The sequence below is a fragment of the Crinia signifera genome, chromosome 4, assembly GCF_055691185.1.
Source record: "Crinia signifera chromosome 4, ASM5569118v1, whole genome shotgun sequence".
Lineage (NCBI taxonomy): Eukaryota > Metazoa > Chordata > Amphibia > Anura > Myobatrachidae > Crinia > Crinia signifera.
This window is the reverse complement of record NC_139220.1, coordinates 118,761,649-118,787,569: the sequence shown is the minus strand read 5'-3', so window position 1 is coordinate 118,787,569 and position 25,921 is coordinate 118,761,649. Positions and strand designations below refer to the sequence as shown.

Sequence of the window (25,921 nt, the reverse complement as noted above, 5' to 3'; positions counted from 1 at the left end):
CCCTTGCATTTATCTCTTGTTAAGGCTTAATACATCTGCCCCATTGTAAGATCTACTGTTCTGTACTGTACTTGTTAAAGAAAAGACACTGATACGTGTCAGTGATTGTTTATGTTTTGCGTTTTACACGTGGTTCCACATAAGTGGCCACGAGAAACTGCATGTAGACATATGGATCATAATTAATAACCAATGCAGGCAAAAGGCACTGGTGATTCCATTTGAATGTAATATCTCTGATTTCTTTTTTCCCTGAAAACAGCTGCATAATGTGGGTGAAATCAGGGAGATTGCTAGAATCTTCGGGTTATCTGGGAGATTGCTGCTATTTCAGGAAGTCTCCTGCAGAATGCATGTGGGTAGGCAACTATACCTAAAGCATTAAAAAAAACTCACAATAGATGCTTCAAATGCCATTTATCTAGTAAGTTATACTTTAACAAATTCTGTTTACTGATGGACTAGACAAAGGAAGCAGTGCAGTCCTGGAAATCTTGTGTTATTTACATTATTTTACCATGGGGAACAATCAGCCAAATAGAAGTAGGTACTTAGTATTGCTGACGGTTATCATCATCACTTATATTTGCACCAACACTCCAGTAACTACACAACATATGCCTGCTGATAGGCAATTATACTGTATGATCATGTCCTGTACTGTGCACTAAGTCAACACACCACTGTCCCATTCCAATTCAGTATAAACAATTATACCTGTTATAGGATGGATTAGATTTCATAGGTGCATTTTAACTCTGTAGTCAGAGGCCTAAAGTAACTGAAAGTACACTAAAGTATCTGAGAAAGTTACACCACTGGAAAAGGCTATATGATAACAAACTGGTATTGTCTATTTTACAGAGGAAGTACAGTGCAGTCAGCCATTGTGGAACGGGTATTGTTCATGGATGTTTATCTTTCAAACTATACTTTCAAGTCTTTTCCTGAAGCCTCTTATTCCAGAATAATGAAGTAGGACGCTGCGGAAAGTCAGGTGAGTATTTGTTATGCTGCAGGTGCTAGCTGGTGTCCCAGAAAGGTCAGCAAGGTTTGTCCTGCCTGGGTAACATAAGGGGAGCACAACATAAGCTTATAGTGGCTTACTGTAGATACTACGGCTGGAATGTACTAAATGTGTCCAAAAGCCAATTCTCTGAGCAGTGTCCGCATTTCCCATATGTACTAAGCCCCTGACCTCGGAGCTTCGATACAGAGGGGAACCATTGCTATTGCTGGTGTTACCCTATAGAAGACTATGGGCTTCTTTCCATTCTGTGCTGTCGGAGGAACTGGATCTCCCCAGCACCCCCAGGGCTGCCGTGTCACTTTGCACATGCGCAAGCAAACTCCCAGGTCATACACCCTCAATAACCAGTGCTGAGCATGGCGCTCAGCACCGGTTATTGAGGGTGCATGACCTGGGAGTTTGCCTGCGCATGTGCAAAGTGACACGGCAGCCCTGGGGGTGCTGGGGCGATCCACACATCCCTGCCGCTTTGCGAATGGATGTTTTGCATAGGTCAGAGTCATTAGGTCTACACAAGCATTAGGTCAACATGGGAACGGTCGACAGTCAAATGGTCGACATGGGTTTTTCATGGGGTTTTTTTTGAGCCAACATGTGCCGACAGGCGGTACAGATGTAGCGGGATTCATCTTTGCAGGGGATGGCAATGGCGTCGCCATCGCCATCCCCTGCCCCGCCGCCATCTGTATGCCGGAAGGGGACACGCACGCACGAGGTGCGCGCGCGTCCCCTTCCGACGGTGCTGCCCTCGGTCGCCCGGCACCCCCCCACAGTGGCCAGAGGTCCCCCCCAGCCCTGTCGAGCGGGAGGCGGACAGTATTGCGTCTGCCTCGCCGCCCGGATATTGAGACGCGCGGGGGACACACGTCTCAGTCAGATAGAGGCGCCGTGTTGCTGGAGATCCGCCAGCAGCATGCTGCTGGCGGATCGCCAGCAAGGATAAGACCTGTTACATCTGTATTTCATGCCCTATCATCCACTAGGGTGTGGAGGGAGAATAAAATAGTGTGCCGAGCATAGCGAGGCACCATGCCGAAGCATGGCAAGCTCAGCGAGCCATGTGAGGGGTCGAGGTGCACTGATACGGTGTCCATGTCGACTGTGTCCACATTCAGGACAAAAAATTTGAAAAACCTATATCGACCTTTTCACTGTCAACCTTCTCCATGTTGACCTAATGCTTTTATCGACCCAATGACCCTGTCAACCTAGACCCATGTCAACATTTTGAGGGTATTGACCTAAGGCCTGTCGACCTTCGTTGGTCATCCTTATGAATGTCAGCCCAACAAACCCAACCCATGGGCTACATGCATTTGCTCCCCTTGCATGGCAACATGGTTTGTTCCAGACACAAAGTTACTTGCTCTCTTTGCTTTGCTAACAAACATGGATCAGTCCGGCCCTGTGTCACATAGCTTCTGTTAATGTCAAATCTGTACTGTATCCGCTCATGTGCATGCTGTGCATTGTAATATAAAATGGCTTTGAGGCAGAATGATGATTATCTATTTACTAGTCATTTCAGGCAAGTATCATATGTGTATCAGATACTGAATGATTCAGACAAGCAAAATTCTATATTAACCAACACTCAAATATCAGGAAAACGTAACAGCCCGAAAGTAATAATCTGTGACATGCGCACAATTGTAATAGATTTTGGTGTTGAAGCTGCTAGATTTAAAGTGTCAGTTTGTTTCAGACAAAAAAATCTTTTAACGCAAATTGCTGCAGATGTATCTCGGAAATTTCTCTACTGTCTCTATTTCACACACTATTACATTTGACGCAGTGTCCAACTAAATCCCTGCAGATCAGTAAGTGGCTTTTCTAAGCACATTACTAATCCAGCCAGAGGCATAAATTCACCCAAATGCCCGGAGGGAAGTTGAAATTTGGTGCCCCCCTCTCAGAGTGACAATGGCCGGTGGGTTAGGGTCAGACTCACAGGATTCAGCCATCTGCAGCATGAATCAGCATCCCATCTCACTGTCCAGCAGCAGCAGTGGAGGGTGCACTGTTGCTTCCTGCAGTGCAGGCTGATTGGTAAAAGGCAGGAGCTGTCCTGTCCCATATTGCAGGTGTTACCAGGACTCCTCGGGCAGAACTGATCAACTATGCAGCAGCAGCGAGTGTCCCGCAAACTCCATTGGGAGAGCTACAAAGCCCACTATGAACCAACAGATTCCCTTTTAGGGCTTGGAGCCCTGGGGCAAAAGTCTCCATTGCCTTTGAGAGTTACATCCCTGATTTCAGCTGAGAAATTTATTTTTTAAGAAGGGATTATAGGACTATCTAGAAACAGCTTATTTTTTCCTGGTTTCCAAACAAATAAATATTTAGCACAGTATCCAAACAAATTGTAGTACATACAAGGCTTAGAACATAGACTCTGCAGTTATTATGGGAAGATAACAATATTTGTACATTTAGACAAATTTGTACATACAGTACTAACGTATGATCCTTCAGTTTGGCACAACTTCTGACATGACAGTATACTGGACGGTCTGAGTGCAAATGGGAAATTCTTCACTAATTGTTTTTTTTTTTTTTTTTAAATAGTGTATACAATTCTACAGCTGACATTGGGCCTAATTCAGACCTGATCACAGAACAAATTTGTTCTCAAAATGGGCAGAACCATGTGGCACTGCAGGTAGGGCAAATGTAATGTGCAGAGAGTTAGATTTGGGTGAGTCTGCATGGGTAACAATGCGACCAAAAACGACCGCATTCAATAAGTGTGTGCCGAAATTTCCAACTGTTGGAAATTTTAGTACATATTGAATATCATTAGTTGCTTACTAGAAAATTTAGCAAAGTTGTTTTCCCTTGCTTTATACTAATAGTTTTACTGAAAAATGTATGCATATTCACACCCCTAATAGTAACAATTATCACCACAATAATTCTGCATTTATCCAACATACATACACTGGCTGTGTCTCCCATATACAAGCTGATTCGAATCAGAAGTATTTCAGATTTGGGGTTTATCCATACTTCAATTACACAAAATGCATTTATGTTTCATATACACCTTTCCCACACAGGGGAAACATTTTCAAAGCTGACCTTGAAACAAAGCACCAACCAATGAGTTCCTTACAGTCATATTTTCAAACACAGCATTTAAAAATGACATTTGGGAGCTGATTGGTGCCTTATCTCTTTTCTCTTTATCACTCTCCAAGCTTTGTTACATCTCCCCTACAGCCGGAAGATAATTGTATGCAATATTTTTTATAGAAATTTGTGCATGATTTAAAGTATGTGTATATTGAACCACCTGAAAGAAAATGTTTCATCATCTCAGTCATGCTCAAAAATTTTTAGGTTTCGGAATATATTGGATTTTCAGAAATGGTAGAATCAACTTGTAGTTTAAAAATATAAACATATGCAGCTTATTCAATTTAGGTTTCATAGTACAAATATCATGTAAAAGAGGAATAGTAGGACACTATTAAAATATGTAATGGGATTTGTATTTTAGAATGATCAAGCTACAGTAGGTAGGCTTACAGGTAACCAGATTCTCCCCTCAAGACTTATTTTGTAGAATATAAAGACTATCGGTCTAGAATTCTCACTGTAGAAAGTATAAAGTTTACATTGAATGTTGTACTTTTAAAATATTCTTCTGAAAAAATCCTACATTTGCCTCTCTGTTGCTATATATATTTATTTACTTTTTTTTAAAGCCTTTTTTTATTTTTTTACTTACATTTCAATACACATTAGCTTAATTAGGAATTATCATCCTAAATCCAGATTTAACATTTATGATTTTTAAGATACAGGGGGGGTATTCAATATGGGATTCCGACTGTTGTAACGTTGTTTCATCCGGCAGTAACTCGACAGTTGGAATTCAATGTTCCAGCTGAAGAGTGTCGGAAAGTCCATGGATCGGCAAAAACAGATGTGGATTGTCAAAAAACGGCCGTGAATTCGACAATCTGTGGCCGTTTACAACAAAACAGATCAGACTTTAAAAAAGTCAGATCTGACACCCTTCAATGCTGTCGTTAACAACAACGTTGAATAGGTGAGTGCTGATATTTATTGGCACATATTGAATACCACCCAAAATATGGATTTTTAACTAGCAATAATAATGTATCCAATATAAATTATATATTTTTCAGTCTATAAATATATTAGACTTTTTTAAATTATAGAACATGCAACAATAATGTATTCTATGGATATGTATGTGATGTGTGGAAAAATAAAATAAGACTACATAAACCATGTGTTATGTTCTGTCTACATAAAGCATTTTGCTATAGTGTTGGATGTGTAGAAGAGAAGGTTAAGCCAATTAAATAGCAATATATGCCTCTATCTGATGGTGCGGGGCCTGTGTGTGAATGCGATGAGTTCAGGAAAGCCTGATAAGTGAGACAGTCAGAAGCTAAAGAATCACAGGAAAGTAGGTATCACAGGATGGATTGATCCTAGCAGAGCTTTTACCATTTTCTCTCATGTGACAAAGGCTCCATTGTCAGACTAAGACTCATTTGAGAGGCAAGTTTTTCTCTCGAAGGTATAACCTACCTCTGCTGTTAAGAGATCCCTTTTCTGGCGAATTGCATTAAACCCGTTTCTGGAAGAAAACAAAAAGTATCTTGTATTTTCAAAGGTCCAGGAGCAACCTGAATAAGCTATTCCTAGGGGAAAGGTTTTTTTTCTGATTTCCATCACCTATCAAAGAGGCCTTTCTTGGGTTAACATTTAAAAGGTAACTTGTATGTGCGTGATCTCATCTTACACAATTGACGAGGGCTTCACAGATCCCTGCGCCTGAGAATGAACTGCTCGCCTTTGGAAAGAACTCTGCATTTTTTGCTTTAGACAAAGTTAGGCTGCATTTGAAAGTAGACTTTGCTAACAAATGCCTCAATGTCCTAGCACATTATTACCAAGAACTTATGTTCGAACCTTACTGAAAATTATATTCCTGCATTTTATTTGATATCAATTTTCTGTAACATAATATGTATATAAAAATGTAAATACATAATAGGAATTCTAATAAATTAAATTTTCAAAGCAATGTTTGAGCAGTGGGAATAAATGTAAACATTATTCTTCTATAACTCTGCCTGAACATTAAACAGGCTGAGTCTCCCTTATGCAAAATGCTCGGGAACAGAAGAATTTGGATAACGGATTATTCTGTATTTCGGAATATTTTTAAATTTCAATGATGTATCTTGATGTATCTTGCATTTATGTTGTATAAACACATCGAACACAAGAAATACACACAAATATATTTTATCTGTGCATAAAACAAGGTTTCAAAACATGAAACAAAGTTTGTGTATTTCTCAGATGCAGAATTTAACGGCAAGCAATCATTGTCTTGCACATATTTAGTGCCAGTTACATATCATGTCCTCAGCAGTGCCAGTTACATATCATGTCCTTTGTAGTGCCAGTTACATATCATGTCCTCAGTAGTGCCAGTTAGAGATACAGTTACAGCAGCCAGTAGTGGGTACTGTAACTTTCTGGAATGTATGGTGTTTGGAATAATTTGGATAACCAATATTTGGATAAGGGATACTCAACCTGTATTTATATTCATTTCAATCTGGTTCTCAAAACTACATCTTTAGAGTACACAAATTGCTTAAAATAATAATGATAATAAAATAATAATTTACTAAAAATATATATAAATAGGACTCATGAGCATATTAATATTAAGACACCACATCACTAAATATATGAAGCCACAAGATCTGTGCTTGTGGTCTGTAAAGAATGTAGTGGGGACCTTAAAGCGGAGTTACTGATACCTCACCAACTTTTAGGGTAGGGTTGCAGGCAGCTGTGACTTAATAGACAATTGCTTTTATTATTATTATTACTTTATATTGTAAAACCTTTGTAAACTTACATTTTACCTAAGACCTTTTGCCTGAAGCATATGGCTCTCACTGTTTTTAGCCAAAAGTAACAGTAAGATCATGAAGTGGAAAATCCCCAATACAACAACATTACAAATAGAAAGCTAAACTCACAGTGATGTTTTCGGTTTTATACCAAACGACGAAGAGAGGAAGCCTGCAAAGAAAAACAGAACAGTGAAACTGAACCTACATTGTTATAGTTCGTACGGTAATGCATCATTTTATATACTGATTAGGTTCTACATTTACATGTATTTTCTAACACTTGACTTTTGTATTAACAACATTTATATAACAAAAAGCAACGTATGTTACGTAGCAAAAAAAGACACAAATGTCTTTACAGACATCATATGAAAATAAAGACATTAGGGCAAATTCATACAGGACTATCACACAGAATTACTGTTCATATGGGGTTATTCCAACAGCGTTTAAATGATGCAGTGTCCAGACTAGAGGTACAGTACCCACCTCAGATATACAGTACAAATGTATACATTATTTGTTCATTTATCACATTTTTGTGCTATCACATGTCAACCAGAGACGAAAATGACTATAGATTCTAAGCCATAGAAAACAGAAGCATTACGTGTCACAACTTACCTACAGCAGAGAACAGGAATGCATACACGAAGATAATGTTCCTAGGTTTCATCAATTGGAGATATCCCACAATGTTCATCTCAGTTTAACTTTGTATCCAGAACTGCATCCAAATAACTGACCTTTTCTATTATGGCATCTTAGAAATAAGTTTCTTTGGAGGTTTTTTAGATTGTTCATTGGATGTACGTTATTACCATTTCAAGGCAGAGAGTACAAAACATAGCTGCCTAATCTTCAGTGGCACTGGGGGCTTTAGAAAAATTGCTAGCAACTTCCTTGGCTGAGATTTCCTCATTAGTGATGCATGACAACTCCTTGTCTGTATCACCTGCACATGCTCCGACTGGCACGTTGTCATCTGCTAAAGGCTGAATTATCCTCTTCTGTCTATTGTGAGGGATGACATAAGATAAGGCATCATATTAAGGAGACTTTGCATGTGTTTTTTTGCATTTCCCTTCACTGCTAGGAGCTATATAAAAAACAATTTTATCTATATATGGATGTTTTAGCAATAGAAAAACTTTATTACTAGTATATAAATGTTATATATATATATATATATATATATATATATATATATATATACATACATACATACATACATACATACATGTACACAGTATTATTTATATATATATATATATATATATATATATATATATATATGCAATTTCTTTCTGTACAATGTAAACTTTACTTATGTGTCAACAAATAGATATGTCATTTTAAATATTTGATGGAATGACATAACAATCTTCATCACACCCAAATGAAGCAACAATTGAATTGCTCCATTGGGCACCATCTATAGCCCCTGACATGCAAAAAATACTTGAATCCCCCCATAGAGGTGAGAAGTAGCGTTAGCTTTTTATTATATGGCATTATTGTCAAACATGTAGTTTGTGTTATATTGTTTTAAAATAGTTTAATAAATAAATAATGAAATAATGGAAAAATGTATTTAAAAATATAAAAAAGGGCATCATTGCAGATTAAGAGGGCGATTCAGACTTGCTCGGTGCGATCCCAATTTGCTCCTCCGGCCAATAGTGGGGGTTTGCGCATGTGCAAATATGCGCGTGGGCAAACCCCCAGAGTGAATGCCTTCAGCGAGTTTCACACACGCTGGGGCGTTCACTAATCGATGGGTGGGAAGTGGGCGGGAAGGGGGAGGTCGCTGGGGTCCACCCAGCATTTCATGGGTGTGCCCACAAAAAGGGGTGTTCATGCCTGCTTGGGGCGGGTGGTTGACATCTCATGATGTAGGCACCCGTCCCCATTTCGGCAGAAAGCTGCCATCTGAAAAGTGACCGTGTGACTGTGTGACCCCATGCAAACGAATGTTAGTTCGGGGATTAAACAGAAAGTTGGTGAGCAAGTCACCCAGTAGCGCTGGTACTAAATTAGTGGAATCAGATTTCACGGTATTTCCCAATATTACAATTAAATGGAGCTGCTGCCACACAGACTGAGGGATTGTGTACCTCTGTACGGACAAAGCAGATAATGGTGTGTGGTGATAATAAATATCACCACCAAGGGGCGCTTGCTCCAGTCACTATACCATAGACACACAGTTTTAAAGGTAAATCAATCTTCTTCTTTTAATAAAAATTCATAATAAAACATGCGCATATATAATCAATTACACTCAAATAGGACACACAAGACATACAACATGTAACATAAAAATACCCAATTGGGCTATGAGTTGGCAATGAGGCTTATATGACTATATTGACATTAGAATGAGACAATATTGTGTCAATTGGTGAGCAATAATTACCAGTCCCGTTAGGAAACTCTATCTCTCCTGTCTGTGGAAGTCCTTAAGACAAGGTCCTTTATCTGAGCGCTGTACTCCCCTATTGCCAGGTAATATTCTTTTTCTCCTCCTAATGGGGGACAGGCTCCAGGTATGGGTGTCCACCAAAGGTTTCCCTAAGGTTTCCCAAGTCCACACTGAGATTTGTAATCCAACGATAATCCGGGTATCTGGTGATTGCGGGGCTAGGCGGGCTCCAAAACGCGTTTCTCCGCCTATATTGTATCGGCGGCTTCCTCAGCTGGATGCCCCCTGCCTCTCTCTGCCGATTTTTATAGTGTTTGTATTCGCGGGTTTCCGCGACTTCCGCCTTCCGCGGGTCAAGCCTCGTTTTCGATACTCACTAGCGGCGGCCATCTTCTTCCGCTTTCTGCGGACCAAGCCTCATTTTCATTTTAAAAGAGCCGTTTTCTTCCTCCCGCTATAGGTCTTATTATCTCCGGCTACAGACTGCCTGAATCCAGACACTAGCCGCTGCCATTTTGCTGGTTATCCGTTCTCTGTCCATTTACCAGTGGCGGCCATTTTATTGGTTATAAACCAGCTTTATTTATATCTGGTTTCAATCAGCAGCTCTTTCACTCGCAGAAATATAGCTCTATAGATCCAGATTTTGGGACTGTATAATTATAATCTGTAAAGATACTTCTGCCATTAATATATATAAGCCTCATCACCATTATTGTTATTCCGCCAAGCCCCAGTTCTATTCATATTGCTCACATATTGTCTCTTACTAATTACAACAATAATAAGCCTCATATGCCCTTTACTCACACCTCTATATTATTTTTATCATTATATGGGTAAAAAGTAATAATACAATTAGACGCAATAATTTTTTATATTTAAAAATAAAATTATCTAATGATATGTTTAAAAATACCTAGTCATTCATATTCAGTATCTAGTTATTTCATTAGTACAATATAAGAAAAGCGAACGAGTAAGGGAAAGAATAAGGAGGGGGAGGGGGGGGGGTTTGGAGGGGGGACGGGAGAAAAACATATAGAAGGGGACCAGAATCAGTATCACGAATGAAGGGAAATGACAGAGTCAGGAATCACAGCCTATATTCTAAATATTATTCATCTCAATAGTATCGTTTATGTGGGGTCAGGGTTCTTAGACAAAAAATCCAGTATGCCTCTCTTCTGCACAACTGGGTATACCTATCTCCACCCCTAATGGTATTCTTGATCTGCTCAATACCTATCATGGTGATATTCTTCATTTCCCCTTTTTGGCATTTTGCCATATGTTTATATAGGCTGTTTGTCATCACCATTCCAGTTATATTTCTACGGTGTTCCATATATCTGATGTGCAAATTCCTAATTGTGCGGCCTATATATTGAAGACCGCACCCACAACACAGTACGTATATTATATAGCCAGTCTTACAGTTAATGAAATCTTTTATAGGAAATTCCTCTCCCGTTGTATGTGATTTAAAACTGATATTTTTCCTCCTTGTGTTCTTACATGAGAGGCACTTTTCGTTCCCGCAGACATGGTACCCCAACGGTTTCTCGGGTAACCATGATGTTTTCACTACCTTCTTATTATTTTTATCCTTATAGAGACTAGGTGCTAATCTGTTTTTTAAATTTCTAGACTTTCTGAAGACTACTGTGTTGTTAATGTTTACATCTGTTTTTATATGTTCATCCAATTCCAGAAGATGTACATTCTTTTTAACTATCTTTTTAATATTCCTGGCCTGTGTGTTATATTGTGTTACAAAGTGTACTCCTTTCTCTCTTGTCCCTTCTATCTGTTTCTGATTGGGTTTAAGCAATTCCCCTCTCTCCATTTTTTCCACTTCCTTCAGGGAGTCCCTAAGTAGTTTATCAGGGTACCCCTGTTCGGAAAATGCCTGATACAGACTCTCACTTTGTGTTTTAAAAGCAAGCTGAGACAAGCAGTTCCTCTTTATTCTCATGAACTGGCTTTTGGGTATATTATTCTTCCATTTGTCATAATGGCTGCTTTTATAATCCAGGTACCGGTTTTGATCCACACTTTTAACATATGTTTCTGTTGTGATTACTCCATCTTTTACAGTGAGAGCAATATCCAGGAAGTTCACCTTTTCCTTGTGAAATGTGCTCGTGAATTTTAAACCAAATAAATTATCATTTAAATTATTCGTGAATTCAACTACTGAGTGCAAATCACCATCCCATACAAAAATTAAGTCATCAATATATCTGCCATAGAGGACCAGGTTCTCCCTCACTCCGCCACCCCATATGAACATCAAAAAAAACAAGGGAATACGATATAGGGGAAAACGAGGAGGAAGGAAGCGAAAAAGCGCAAGTGAAGAGGAAGGGTATTTTTAATCTATCAAAAAAGTATTGGTAGAGGAGGAGGTGGAACTTCTACAGAAGGGGTTAAACTTCGCTCCAGCTAATAAGCCTAATCTGTTTGAACTTTTTATCGATTTAAACCGTTATGTCAGGGCACTAAGCCAAAAGAGATTTTTTTCCATTAAAAAACAAAGGTATCTAGTGAATGAAGATTCTTCCATATCCTTGAATGAAGAGGATGAAAAACTAGTTGAGATCCTAGAGTCACTGTCCGAAGAAAGTAGTACATTGGAAAATGGGAATATTCAAATTTATAGTCTGAATAAAGGCACATCTAGGATGTTTAAAAATAAATCAGAGTTTTATCCACTCCAGTATAGGGGACCTTTTATTGAACGTTTTTATAAAAATACCATGGAGGAATTTAGAGCGTTGTGCAATAAATCAGAGAAAATTAGATTGAGGGACAACCTGACAAAACAGGAGAGAAGAGCATTAAAAGCCATGTGTGACGATCCCAACCTCACTATTAAGCAGGCTGACAACGGGGGGGTGGGGGTAGTCCTCATGGAAACTGAGGACTACTTAAGAGAAGCATATAGACAGTTAAATAACAAGGAATATTATAAAAGACTGCCTGGGAATCCCACTTTGAGATTCCAGGAGGAGTTTAAACACTTACTTGATGATGGTATGACAGTGGGAGCAATATCCAGAGAAACACGTAATTTTTTGTTTTGTGCGCACCCGGTCACTCCCACTTATTATTTTCTCCCAAAAATCCACAAAACCTTAAAGGACCCACACGGTAGACCCATCATAGCCGGCGTTGGGTCAATGACCAACAATCTGTCCTATTTTGTGGATAGTCATCTACAAAAGTATGTGGTTGAATTGAATTCGTACATTAAAGATACCACACACTTTTTAAATAAAATCAATGAGGTAGAGTGGAAGGAGGGATATTATTTTATCACGTGCGATGTAGAATCACTTTATTCTAATATTGATCATGATTTGGGAATAGAAGTTTTTGAGCACTTTTTGACACATGACCCTGATATGACACCGGAATTAAGCACATTTATTTTGCATGCTATTAGGTTTATATTAACTCACAATTATTTTATCTTCGATTCACTTTATTATTTACAGTCACGGGGGACAGCCATGGGGACCAGGTTCGCCCCGAGTTTCGACAACCTCTTTATGGGCCGCTTCGAGGAGAGGCACATATGGGGTGGTGGAGTGAGGGAGAACCTGGTCCTCTATGGCAGATATATTGATGACTTAATTTTTGTATGGGATGGTGATTTGCACTCAGTAGTTGAATTCACGAATAATTTAAATGATAATTTATTTGGTTTAAAATTCACGAGCACATTTCACAAGGAAAAGGTGAACTTCCTGGATATTGCTCTCACTGTAAAAGATGGAGTAATCACAACAGAAACATATGTTAAAAGTGTGGATCAAAACCGGTACCTGGATTATAAAAGCAGCCATTATGACAAATGGAAGAATAATATACCCAAAAGCCAGTTCATGAGAATAAAGAGGAACTGCTCGTCTCAGCTTGCTTTTAAAACACAAAGTGAGAGTCTGTATCAGGCATTTTCCGAACAGGGGTACCCTGATAAACTACTTAGGGACTCCCTGAAGGAAGTGGAAAAAATGGAGAGAGGGGAATTGCTTAAACCCAATCAGAAACAGATAGAAGGGACAAGAGAGAAAGGAGTACACTTTGTAACACAATATAACACACAGGCCAGGAATATTAAAAAGATAGTTAAAAAGAATGTACATCTTCTGGAATTGGATGAACATATAAAAACAGATGTAAACATTAACAACACAGTAGTCTTCAGAAAGTCTAGAAATTTAAAAAACAGATTAGCACCTAGTCTCTATAAGGATAAAAATAATAAGAAGGTAGTGAAAACATCATGGTTACCCGAGAAACCGATGGGGTACCATGTCTGCGGGAACGAAAAGTGCCTCTCATGTAAGAACACAAGGAGGAAAAATATCAGTTTTAAATCACATACAACGGGAGAGGAATTTCCTATAAAAGATTTCATTAACTGTAAGACTGGCTATATAATATACGTACTGTGTTGTGGGTGCGGTCTTCAATATATAGGCCGCACAATTAGGAATTTGCACATCAGATATATGGAACACCGTAGAAATATAACTGGAATGGTGATGACAAACAGCCTATATAAACATATGGCAAAATGCCAAAAAGGGGAAATGAAGAATATCACCATGATAGGTATTGAGCAGATCAAGAATACCATTAGGGGTGGAGATAGGTATACCCAGTTGTGCAGAAGAGAAGCATACTGGATTTTTTGTCTAAGAACCCTGACCCCACATGGCTTAAACGATACTATTGAGATGAATAATATTTAGAATATAGGCTGTGATTCCTGACTCTGTCATTTCCCTTCATTCGTGATACTGATTCTGGTCCCCTTCTATATGTTTTTCTCCCGTCCCCCCTCCAAACCCCCCCCCCCCTCCCCCTCCTTATTCTTTCCCTTACTCGTTCGCTTTTCTTATATTGTACTAATGAAATAACTAGATACTGAATATGAATGACTAGGTATTTTTAAACATATCATTAGATAATTTTATTTTTAAGTATAAAAAATTATTGCGTCTAATTGTATTATTACTTTTTACCCATATAATGATAAAAATAATATAGAGGTGTGAGTAAAGGGCATATGAGGCTTATTATTGTTGTAATTAGTAAGAGACAATATGTGAGCAATATGAATAGAACTGGGGCTTGGCGGAATAACAATAATGGTGATGAGGCTTATATATATTAATGGCAGAAGTATCTTTACAGATTATAATTATACAGTCCCAAAATCTGGATCTATAGAGCTATATTTCTGCGAGTGAAAGAGCTGCTGATTGAAACCAGATATAAATAAAGCTGGTTTATAACCAATAAAATGGCCGCCACTGGTAAATGGACAGAGAACGGATAACCAGCAAAATGGCAGCGGCTAGTGTCTGGATTCAGGCAGTCTGTAGCCGGAGATAATAAGACCTATAGCGGGCGGAAGAAAACGGCTCTTTTAAAATGAAAATGAGGCTTGGTCCGCAGAAAGCGGAAGAAGATGGCCGCCGCTAGTGAGTATCGAAAACGAGGCTTGACCCGCGGAAGGCGGAAGTCGCGGAAACCCGCGAATACAAACACTATAAAAATCGGCAGAGAGAGGCAGGGGGCATCCAGCTGAGGAAGCCGTCGATACAATATAGGCGGAGAAACGCGTTTTGGAGCCCGCCTAGCCCCGCAATCACCAGATACCCGGATTATCATTGGATTACAAATCTCAGTGTGGACTTGGGAAACCTTAGGGAAACCTTTGGTGGACATCCATACCTGGAGCCTGTCCCCCATTAGGAGGAGAAAAAGAATACTACCTGGCAATAGGGGAGTACAGCGCTCAGATAAAGGACCTTGTCTTAAGGACTTCCACAGACAGGAGAGATAGAGTTTCCTAACGGGACTGGTAATTATTGCTCACCAATTGACACAATATTGTCTCATTCTAATGTCAATATAGTCATTTAAGCCTCATTGCCAACTCATAGCCCAATTGGGTATTTTTATGTTACATGTTGTATGTCTTGTGTGTCCTATTTGAGTGTAATTGATTATATATGCGCATGTTTTATTATGAATTTTTATTAAAAGAAGAAGATTGATTTACCTTTAAAACTGTGTCTATGGTATAGTGACTGGAGCAAGCGCCCCTTGGTGGTGATATTTATTATCACCACACACCATTATCTGCTTAGTTCGGGGATTCACTCAGCGGGGGGGGGGGGGGGGGGGTGTGTTACCCTTCACTCTTAACATACTGTATTTGTTTAATAAAGAATTAGAGTTGTGCCGGCTGGTACCGCTCACATGTTGCATTTTCCCAATGCACTTTACAATTAGGAAAAATTAAATAATGAAGCAAGATCGGGAGCCTGCAATACATGCTGCCATTTAATAACACCATATGCATGATTCATCCCAAATATATATATAGAGCTTTTCTTTGCACCCTGTTGTGCATGCGCGACTATCGGCCTCTGGATCCTTTTGTGAGTAAAGGGGATACGGTCTTTGTGTTGACCCTATTAAGGTCAACATGCATTGGGCCAACCACTGAAGGTCGACAGGCCTTAGGTCGACACCTGAAATAGGTTGACATGGCTGAGGTCGACAATGGGAAGGTTGACAGTCAAAAGGTTTTCATGCTTTTTTTAGCTGACGTGCCAACAGACAGTATTTCATGCCCTACCATCCACTGTAGCATGAATACAATAGCACCTGAAGCATGGCAAGCGCAACTTGCCATGCAAGGGGACACGGTACACTTAGTGTCCATGTCGACAATCGGGACAAAAAACATGAAAAACTCATGTCGACCTTCCCATTGTTGACCTAATGCTTGTGGCGACTTCCGACCCTGTCTGCCTCAGCCATGCCAACCTATTTCAGGCACTCACCTAAGGCCTGTTGACGTTCAGTGGTTGACTCAATGCATGTCAAACTAAATTGGGTCGACCCAATGACCCATACCCATGAAAAGCATAGGTTTCTATTGGAAATGTCATCTATAGATGGTGTTGGATTTACAATGCATTTATACAGAGGATGTTTTGAGAAAAAGCTCAGTGCAAACAATAACTAGCATCAGAAATGAGTGTTTGCTGAAACAGGAGGTAAATGAATGGATTTCGACAAGCAATGATTCATGGCAGGAATATCATGCGATCCGGATATGGATGATTAGGAGGTTTCTGGTCTTTAACAGAAATAAACAAGCAAAAGAGAAAAAAAAAAACACACACAAAAAAAGTAGAAGACTATGGGCCAGATGTATCAAGCTTCAAAAGTGATAAAATGGAGAGTGATAAACAGCCAGCCAATCAACATAGACTGTGTTTGAAAAATGCAGGAACTGATTGGCTGGTTGTTTATCAATCTCCATGTTATCCCTTTTGAAGCGTGATACATCTGGCCCTATATGGAAAACGTACCTCAAACAGACAAATACAGACCAAGAAACAAGACATCCAGAATATGTATACATTTTTATTATTTCTTTATGACTACCCTAGAATATAGGGGGGATTAAATAAATTACTTTTTTTATGAGCTACATGTAGCTCTAGGTAATTGTGATGCTAATAATCAGCCTATTGGTATCTAGAAACGTCTTTCTCTTTTTCTTATTGACACATACACAGTGGCACAATATCATGTAACGTAAACAGTAATGACTTTTTTCCACATCAATTTGGCATAGAAGAAAATGGGACTTACTTATTTTCTGCAATAATAGATGATTCTTTCTCCTTTAATGAGGAATAAATTAAAATGTAATATTAAACTTGGATGCTAGAAAACAGAAGTGAGTGAAACACAAGCACTCCGTATACATATACAATGGCTGCATTTACATCTTGCGAGAGAGAATCCCCAGAGATGTTAGCCTGCATTTGATGGTAAGACACAACTACTTTTGATTCAGGCAGAGCACACGTCCTGGCATACACTATTTTCTTGGAAGCAATGCATCCTGTTAAGCCTCTTATCCTTTAAACCTCCCAAAAATCTTAAGCACCCCAGATCAGCTTCTGACTTGTGAGATTATGACAATGTCACCCTGTCTCTTCCACAAATTCTTGAACAAATGCATTTTGACCACCCAAATAAAATGGAACTTTATATGCCAGGTGCATAAATCCAGCTTATTGTTGAAACGCTATATATAAATATATAAAATTATTATTTTTCAAAATTGCAGTCACATCATTGCAGTACATTTGTATGTGGTGTCATCAATCCAATGTTGACCTTTAATGTTTCCCGTGATTTCCTCATTTACCCATTGCCATAATGCTCCATGGTTGCAACCTACCTGTAAGAAAGAGAGAATTCTGCCATTACCATTTTTTTAAAGGTTTAGTGCTGATAAAGCTATTTTAATCTGAATGTTCTTTTCCTATGATGTTCCCAGCCCTATGGTCTTGCCTAAAAACCTAGTTCTCCTGTCACAGTCAGAAGGCTGAGCACAAGCTGACAGCCTTCATTACAACCAGACAGTGTTATAGCATCAAGTTAGGCACCGAGATTGCACCACTCTTCTCATGGCTATAAGCAACAGCATAATAGCAGCCATATACCTTAATATGCATGCAGCAGCTGTTAGAGATCCATGACAAAAATTCTGTAGCAGCAACACTTTACGCTCTGCAATCTTCGGCCCCGGTCTGTTGGTGGACATTTAGTGAACACTGTCACCTGGGCTAGTGTGAATTCATATTAGGGATGGCAATCAATGGGCTAACCACCAACAAGAGATAGCTTTTAACCATCGGGGAGAAACCATTGAAGTTTGAAGTATTGATTGTTCAGGTCTGACCATGTGCAAAGGAACAGGGACTGTGGTCATCCATGCACAGTGCTTAAAATAATACAATTTTTTCACCTCCGCACCAGACCTCCCCATAGATATTAAAACTTTTTTTAATTGAGAGGAAACCATTGATAGTTACAAAACATTGATGGTCAACGACTATCTCTAGCCACACATGAGAGGAAACTAGATTTCTCTGGCACTCAATCGATTTCAGAAACGCAAATGGAAATACCCTAATATGAATTCTGAACAAAAACAACCAATACCACAAAGCAAAGACATACTTGTACCATCATCCAGTTGTTGGTTCAAAGTTTAATGTTAATTTCATCCAGTGCAAGTGACAACACAGGTGAAAGTCAGTTTGAAGAAAGTTCCTCTACTCAAATAAATTTTCTCAAAAGTAGCTGAGCTTTTAGCATACAGACTTCATCAAAAGTATTGTCTTGAGCCGAATATTTCTATAATGTCGTATTGAAATAGAGAGCAAGCCATACTGGCGTTCTTTAGCAAAGATCATTTTGTGTATTGCAACAATATTACTGTACTTCTTAAGATGACAGTCTTACCAGTATATCGAGCAGAAGACTGGTGGCTCTACTTGGATATTTCTAAAAGGAGCTTAAAATGTGTATTACTGCACAATGTGAATTACTTTGTGTCACTTCCTATCGGTCATTCAACAAAACTTAAAGAAAAGTATGAAGATATCAAGTTAGTCTTATAAAAAATGCTTCTTTCACGTTCAAGCTCAATTTATTTGTCATATGCAGTTCACACAAGGTAAACATACATGAAATGTGCTGGACGAAAAGTCAATCAACACAGCAAAAAATAATAGTACTTGTTTCCTAGCACGGCGCCACCGATTTACATTGTATGGCATCGTGTGTGTAAAATTGGTCGCTTTGCATGCGACCAGATCACATGCGATGCGATTATACCCGATTTTTTATTGTATAGCCACCCTGATGGCTGATTCCTTTGTTAAATGCCCCCCCAGACCCGATTTTTCATTGTATACCCACCCTGATGGGTAATTACTATGTCAAATACCCCCCATTGTTAATGCCACGCCACGATCAACGCCAACCCGAAGCGTGGCGAGCGCAGTGAGCCCGCAAGGAGCGGTGGTATGCGTCTTCCGACCTTTTCATACCCCCACTATCCACGTCGGCGTGGAGTTGAATATATATATATAGAGTGGCGAGCGCAGCGAGCCACTGAGCCCGAAGCGTGGCGAGCACAGCAAGGGGACGCGCATTACTTCACATGTATTCCACGTCCCCTCGTGGGCCTCGCTGCGCTCGCCACCCTTCGGGCTCGGTGGCTCACTGCGCTCACCACACTATATACAATCAACTCCAGGCCGACCTGGATAGTGGGGGTATGAAAAGGTCAGAGGACGCATACCGCCTCCCCTTGTGGGCTCGCTGCGCTCGCCACGCTTCGGGTTGGCGTTGATCGTGGCGTGGCGCTAACAATGGGGGAGCATTTGACATGCTAATTAACCATCATGGTGGGTATACAATTAAAAATCGGGTCTGGGAAGGGCATTTTACATTGTAATCAGCCATCAGGGTGGCTGTACTATATAAAATCGGGTATAATCGCGTCGCATCGCATCGCATGCCATTGTAATGGCATGCGATGCGACCAATTTTAAAATTGTATGGAAACGTCTTTAAAACCCGAAAATCTAGTCGGTCGGGTCTGATCGGGACCCATCGCATACCTTAAGTTATGGTATGCGATGGGACCCAACGGGCGCCGTGCTAGGAAACAAGTACCAAAATAATATACTTAATATCTAAAAGAATAACACATTTAAAAGTACTGAAACTAAATAAAAATTTAACTGACTCATATAGACATATATAAGATCTATGATAATGCTATGAACTTTTCTGCAGACACCGCTGGTGATAAATATCCTGGATGGCAAGGAGTCTGCTCCCGCTGGTACGCAACTGTAAGCAGAGCAGTTCCCGTACCAAACCGTAACAAACCAGTCAGCAGGATCTCGATGGTACATCTATAAAAGTTATCCAGAATTTTGGGGCTCATACCAAACTTCCTCAATCATCTCAAGAAATAGAGATGCTGACAAGCTTCCTTCACCACTGTGTCTACATGAAGAGTCCAAGAGAGATCCTTAGTGAGATAAACACTGAGGAACCAAAAGTTGCTCATGCTCGTAACCTCGGTGCCTCCAATAGAAATGGGTCTATGACCCTCTCCTTGATGTTTCCTGTAGTCCATGATCAACTTTGCTGACATTGAGAGAGAGGTTATTATCCTGGCATCAACTAGTTAGTGCATTGACCTCCTCTCTATAGGCCATCATTATTCATGATGAGCCCCAAGATCGAGGGATCATCAGCAAACTTAAGGATAACATTAGAGCTGTGTTTTGCAAATACAGTCATGAGTAAACAAGGCATAGAGGAGGGGGCTGAGGATACAGCCCTGCGGAGCACCTGTATTGAGAGTGAGAGAAGAAGATATATTGCTGCCGATACTAACCACCTGGGGCCTCCCTGTCAAAAAGTTGAAAATCCAGCTACAGATGGAAGCATCCAGCCCCGGATCACCGAGCTTGAGATGAGCTTGGAATCAATGATGGTATTAAATGCGGAGCTGTAATCAATGAACAGCATCCTCACATATGAATTTCTTTTTTCTTATCCAAGTTGAGTAAAAGAGAAACATATTGGATTTATACCATGAATACATTATCACCAGTAGGACTTAACGAAGGGTTCAACTTCAATCTATTCTTGTGCTAATCGGGTTGACTGTGGTCTCTGAAGGGTGAGACGCTGTTGTTGGGCTGCTGGCCCCGGCGTTCTCACTAAACCTTTTAGTCTATGGAAGAACGGTCACGTAAGGTGAGGTCCAACTTGATGGTTGAGATCCTGCTTGCTCCAATTTGTCTGATATGTCCCTTCCTCAGATATGCTGAATTTGGGATAAAACTGTATTCTTTATCGGTTAAGCCTATTTTTCTGTGTCTATTTGAAGTTTTTGACTAGTAAAGAATGAGCCCTTTGGTTATAAAACAAATATTAGTATGAAAAAAATGCAGTCATGCCCATGGGAATGCCCAGCATTTCATGGGCGTTCCCATTGAAATGCTGGGCGTTCCCATGGTAGTTCACCAGGGAGCGGGCAGCTGACATCACTGGATGTCAGCTGCCTGCCCTCTTCCCGTACAGTGGCGCCATAAGTCAGAAGAGACTGAATTTGATCTGCGAGCACGTGATAAATCATTTGCCTTTCGTGCAGGCGTTTGTGCGGCATTTAGATGACACATAAAGCTGCAAATTTCACAGCTTTGCGGGTCAATCAGAATGACCTCCACAGACTGTTATAAGAGACAAGAAATAAACACCTCAAAAAAAGCAAATTCCATAGTGTCATTTCTTTTTTTTTTTCTCTCAAAATATTAGTATGGCATAGTTTGGTTTCTTTTAAAAAATATCTACCATATTGGATGATTTTTAGTATAAAATATTGCTAAAAAATAGTGCAGTGAGTGATTGTGGTATATTATACATGCCTTTAGTCATATTGGATGCCTAGGAAGCCATTCTACAACTCTAATGTGAACATTTTTATAGGTAAATAAATGTTACTTTAGCCCCTTTAGAAAGGTGTGCTGTGCATATATGTAATCAGCTTACTAAATAGTTTTGTTGTATTGCATCCATATTGGACAAATCAATTCAATGCAACGTTGCAAAGCAAAATCTGCAGTAGATGATTTCTGACTATTACAGCAGTGCTCTCTGATCAATAACCCCCTGGCAACAAGAATATGTAACCCCTGGCAATGACCATATGTAACCCTTGGTAATGAGCATGTCACCCCCCTGTCAACGAGAATATGTAACCCCTGGCAATGAGCATATAACCCCTGGCAATGAGCATGTCCCCCCTGGCCATGAGCATATGTAACCCCCTGGCAACAAGCATTTATCCCCTGGCAACAAGCATGTAGGTAAAAAAATATAATAACTTCTTTGGCTGGGGGGGTGTAAAATTTCTAGTTACGCTACTATTTAAAACTATTTCAACTGTCAACTACTGTACAAAGGACAGTTTCATAAGTCATAGGTCTTTACTAGACAGAAGTGTTCAATGCTTGTGTTTATTATTGGCTGACTGCAATACTTCATCTCCACATAATAAAAGGTATCATATTAGAGAATCTCAAAAAAACACAACGTACATTTACACTGACATTTAATGAAGGTCATTCAGCAATTAACATTTATTTTAGTTTCATTGAAGTTCTGTGATTATGTTTCATTGAGTGGTTACAAAAGGTGAATGACAAACTCACATTTCCTTGACTACAAGTCTTGGTGAGTATTGCTCTCTCATTCTTTCTATCCTATTTCCCTGTATATATTGGAAATAACGTGTGTTCTTTTTCCCACCATGTGACTCTACACAGTCGCATGATGTGATAGCCATGATATATGCTCACTAGTGATCTTGGTACTTCTTTACTTTTTACGGCGCCAGCATGGCGCCGTGCATCTGAGTCCCCTTGCGGGGCTCGCTTTGCTCGCCCACGCTGCGGGCTCGGTGGCTCGCTACACTCGCCATGCTATTTAAAATCAACTCCATGCCAACATGGATAGTGGAGGTATGAACTATCCATGTTGGCATGGCATTAAGTTCCTTTATTTTACATAGTTTGTGGCGAGCGTAGAAGCCGGAAGTAGCACGGCGCCATGCTGGCGCCGTGAAAGTAAAGAAGTACCGTGATCTTGGTGGCCATCTTGGTATAGGGCATGAAGCCTCCTCAGATGTCAGAAGCATGTAATCGGCACAATAACACACTCTACTTTCAACGGTAAAAATGTGCAAGCTATGTTCCCACATTTGAGTGTGAACACACAAAGATATCATGCGATCATGGGAGTGCTGATACGCAAAAATGGACATCTGAGATGTTTTTGGCGATGATGATGATATAACAAAGCTGAGGAAGCCAAGATCTCTGGTTAACCCTGCTTTAGTTAGGTGAGGTGATTACGTTGCACCTTTCCTCCTAGTGGGATCATATCTAAGTGCAGCACTAACCAAAGGTTCCTGAACATAATTTTCTGTTGACAGTGAGCACTTCTTTTCTCTCCTCCTACGAAACCATATACTCAATGTCATTGCATTTACTGCTAGTAAAACATATACCACATTTGCTTAGTTACTGGCTTAGTTGCTAACATCTAGAGATATCTCTAGGTTTTACTGATACATTTATTTGTGGCAAAATATAAAATATAATAAAAGTTTGTTCTGAAATCTGTTACTGGTAAAACCACAAGTGGGATAGCGTGACAATAGGATCATGGTTTCATTTACTAGCATTAATGTATGTTGTACGTAGACGGCAGTTTGTAATCAGATCGGTTCGGTATAGCAACTGTCTTTTTGGCTATCCAAACCAACAGCAGCATTACCAATAATAGATCCAGGTTGAAACCAAACTGAGACAAAAATGCTCATCTTTCATTTCTGTGAATGTTTAGTGTTCAGGTAATTTAGCGTTGTAATTTTTTTGGTCATATTGGCAGACCCCTTGATGGTAATAGCTGCCATTGGTGAGTAAAGGAGGTTATTGGACCAGATGGTATAGTGTCAGGGAAACTAACCACACTGCCGGATATAGTACCAAACAGGCAAAAGCTGGTACAAGTAGTTCCACCTCACAGCGACTGACCTCCAGAGATATAGCAGAGCACAGAAACCTAGGACCAATACTATTTAAGGTGACACTGTTCTGGGCAGCTTGCTGGAGTCAAAGGCTTTCCTTTTATCCACTTGCTTACTTGTGACTGGCAGTAGAAAACAGCACAGAACCAGAGTCCGTGGGTGGTGGAATAGTGGTCAGCTGATCACTGGCAACATGGCGGTGCCCAGTAGCCAGAAATGGAGGGAAAACTCATGAGGTGCTCGTAGAGGAAATACTTTGGCAGCAGCAGTAAATTCTAAGGGCAAGATATATAAAGCTTCAAAAAGTGATAAAATGGAGAGTGATAAACAATCAGCAAATTAGCTCCTAACTGTCATGTTACAAGTCTGTTACAAGTTTGAAAAATAACAGATAGGAGCTGATTGACTGGTTGTTTATCACTCTCCATTTTATCACTTTTTGAAGCTTGATACATCTGGCCCTAAAAGTGAAAAGTGGTGATGTTGCCCATAGCAACCAATCAGATTTCCCTGTTGCATCCTAGAAAATAAAATCTGATTGGTCGGTATGGGCAACATCCCAAGTTTTCACATTTAGAACCTAAAGGGGGGTATTTAATCTGGGATTCTGACTGTCTACTGCAAACTACTGCAAATGAAAATTTGTAGATCAATCGACATTTACTCCATTGACTTAAAAAAGAAACAATTCTATTCCCACTGTCACCTATATTTTTTACATTGAAAAAAAGATACTTGTGTAATATCACGGCGCCCATTAAGTATTTAACTTGTGTCCTATTCAGCGTAGTAGGATCACATCGAGGGATCGGATGAAAAGTGGCCATATCACATTCCTTTAACTCCATTGACATTCTCCTCGGATCAAAGTCACTGATCATCATGGCTACCATAAACATTTACCATATTCTGCAGTCATGACTGGGATCGCGTACGATACATCATGTGCAAAAGGACTGCATACAATGTATAGTATGCGGTCCAGCCAGGGGCGGATTGGGGACCAAAAGTGGCCCTGGAAAATTTCTGGAAGCGGCCTCATGTGGGTGGCACCAAACCAAAATGGGCGTGTCCAGCATAACAGTAGGCGGGGTTACTACATCAGTATACCTGTCAAACTTGAAGCTGCACGTGTTTCTAACTAGTCACTAGTGTTGCGCCGCCCAAGCAATTCAGCCATGGACACTGCAGGAAACAAGGCTGATTACTTTGAATACATACACTTAAAACATATGTATATGAAGTTTTCAGCCCATGTATAATTCTGAATAATGGGAGGAGGGAGAGCACCTCTCAGGGAGGGGGAACATGTTCATAAACTCACCTCCTAAAGCCTTAAGGGGTGTACACATGGGGCGATTTCAGACCCTTTTCTAAGTGATCTGACTAGATCACCTTCACTTGCCACAACTTTTCTAAAGGTAATAGACACAGGAGGGTAGTGGCGTGGACCCAGGGTAGTGACATAGTACGCCTAGAGTCCTACGTAAGATCTGTAGCATAAGCTGTGGCCGCATATATGAGGATGAAATATATATGGCCGGCACTCCTTTTTTGACAGAAATCATGCCCCGGTGCCTTCCCCAGGCTGTTTGTCTGTTGAAAATAGTCAATATGGAGCAGGAAGCACTCAACCAGTTTGTCAGTAAATAAATAGAACAAACGGTACTTGTGTATTATCACGGAGCCCATCGCATTGCATACCTTAATTAGTGGTATGCGATGCAATGCGATTTTCGGGTCAAAACACCCGCACAGTACAATAAAATATTGCATAGCATTGCATGCCGTTAAAATGGTACGCATCCTCCGACCTTTTCATACCCCCACTATCCATGTCAGCGTGGAGATGATTTCAGATAGTGTGGCGAGCGCAGCGGGCCTGAAGCGTGGCGAGCGGACGCAGAATACATGTGAAGTAATCCACGCCCCTCGCCGGGCTCGCTGTGTTCACCACAATTCGGGCTCGGTGGCTCGCCACACTATATAAAATCAACTCCACACCGACGTGGATAGTGGGGGTATGA

General features: G+C 40.1%; 1 protein-coding gene across 1 annotated transcript in view; it reads right to left on the bottom strand.

The window, feature by feature from the left end:
• The window catches only part of OTOGL (otogelin like), a 205,333-nt gene extending 188,229 nt beyond the window's left edge, over positions 1-17,104 (bottom strand). The window contains 4 exon segments of the mRNA XM_083182312.1: positions 5,600-5,648; positions 7,075-7,117; positions 7,573-7,962; positions 17,069-17,104. Of these exon segments, the coding sequence (XP_083038438.1) occupies positions 5,600-5,648; positions 7,075-7,117; positions 7,573-7,651 (171 nt within the window). The 5' untranslated portion in view covers positions 7,652-7,962; positions 17,069-17,104.
• Between the last annotated feature and the right edge of the window lie 8,817 nt (positions 17,105-25,921).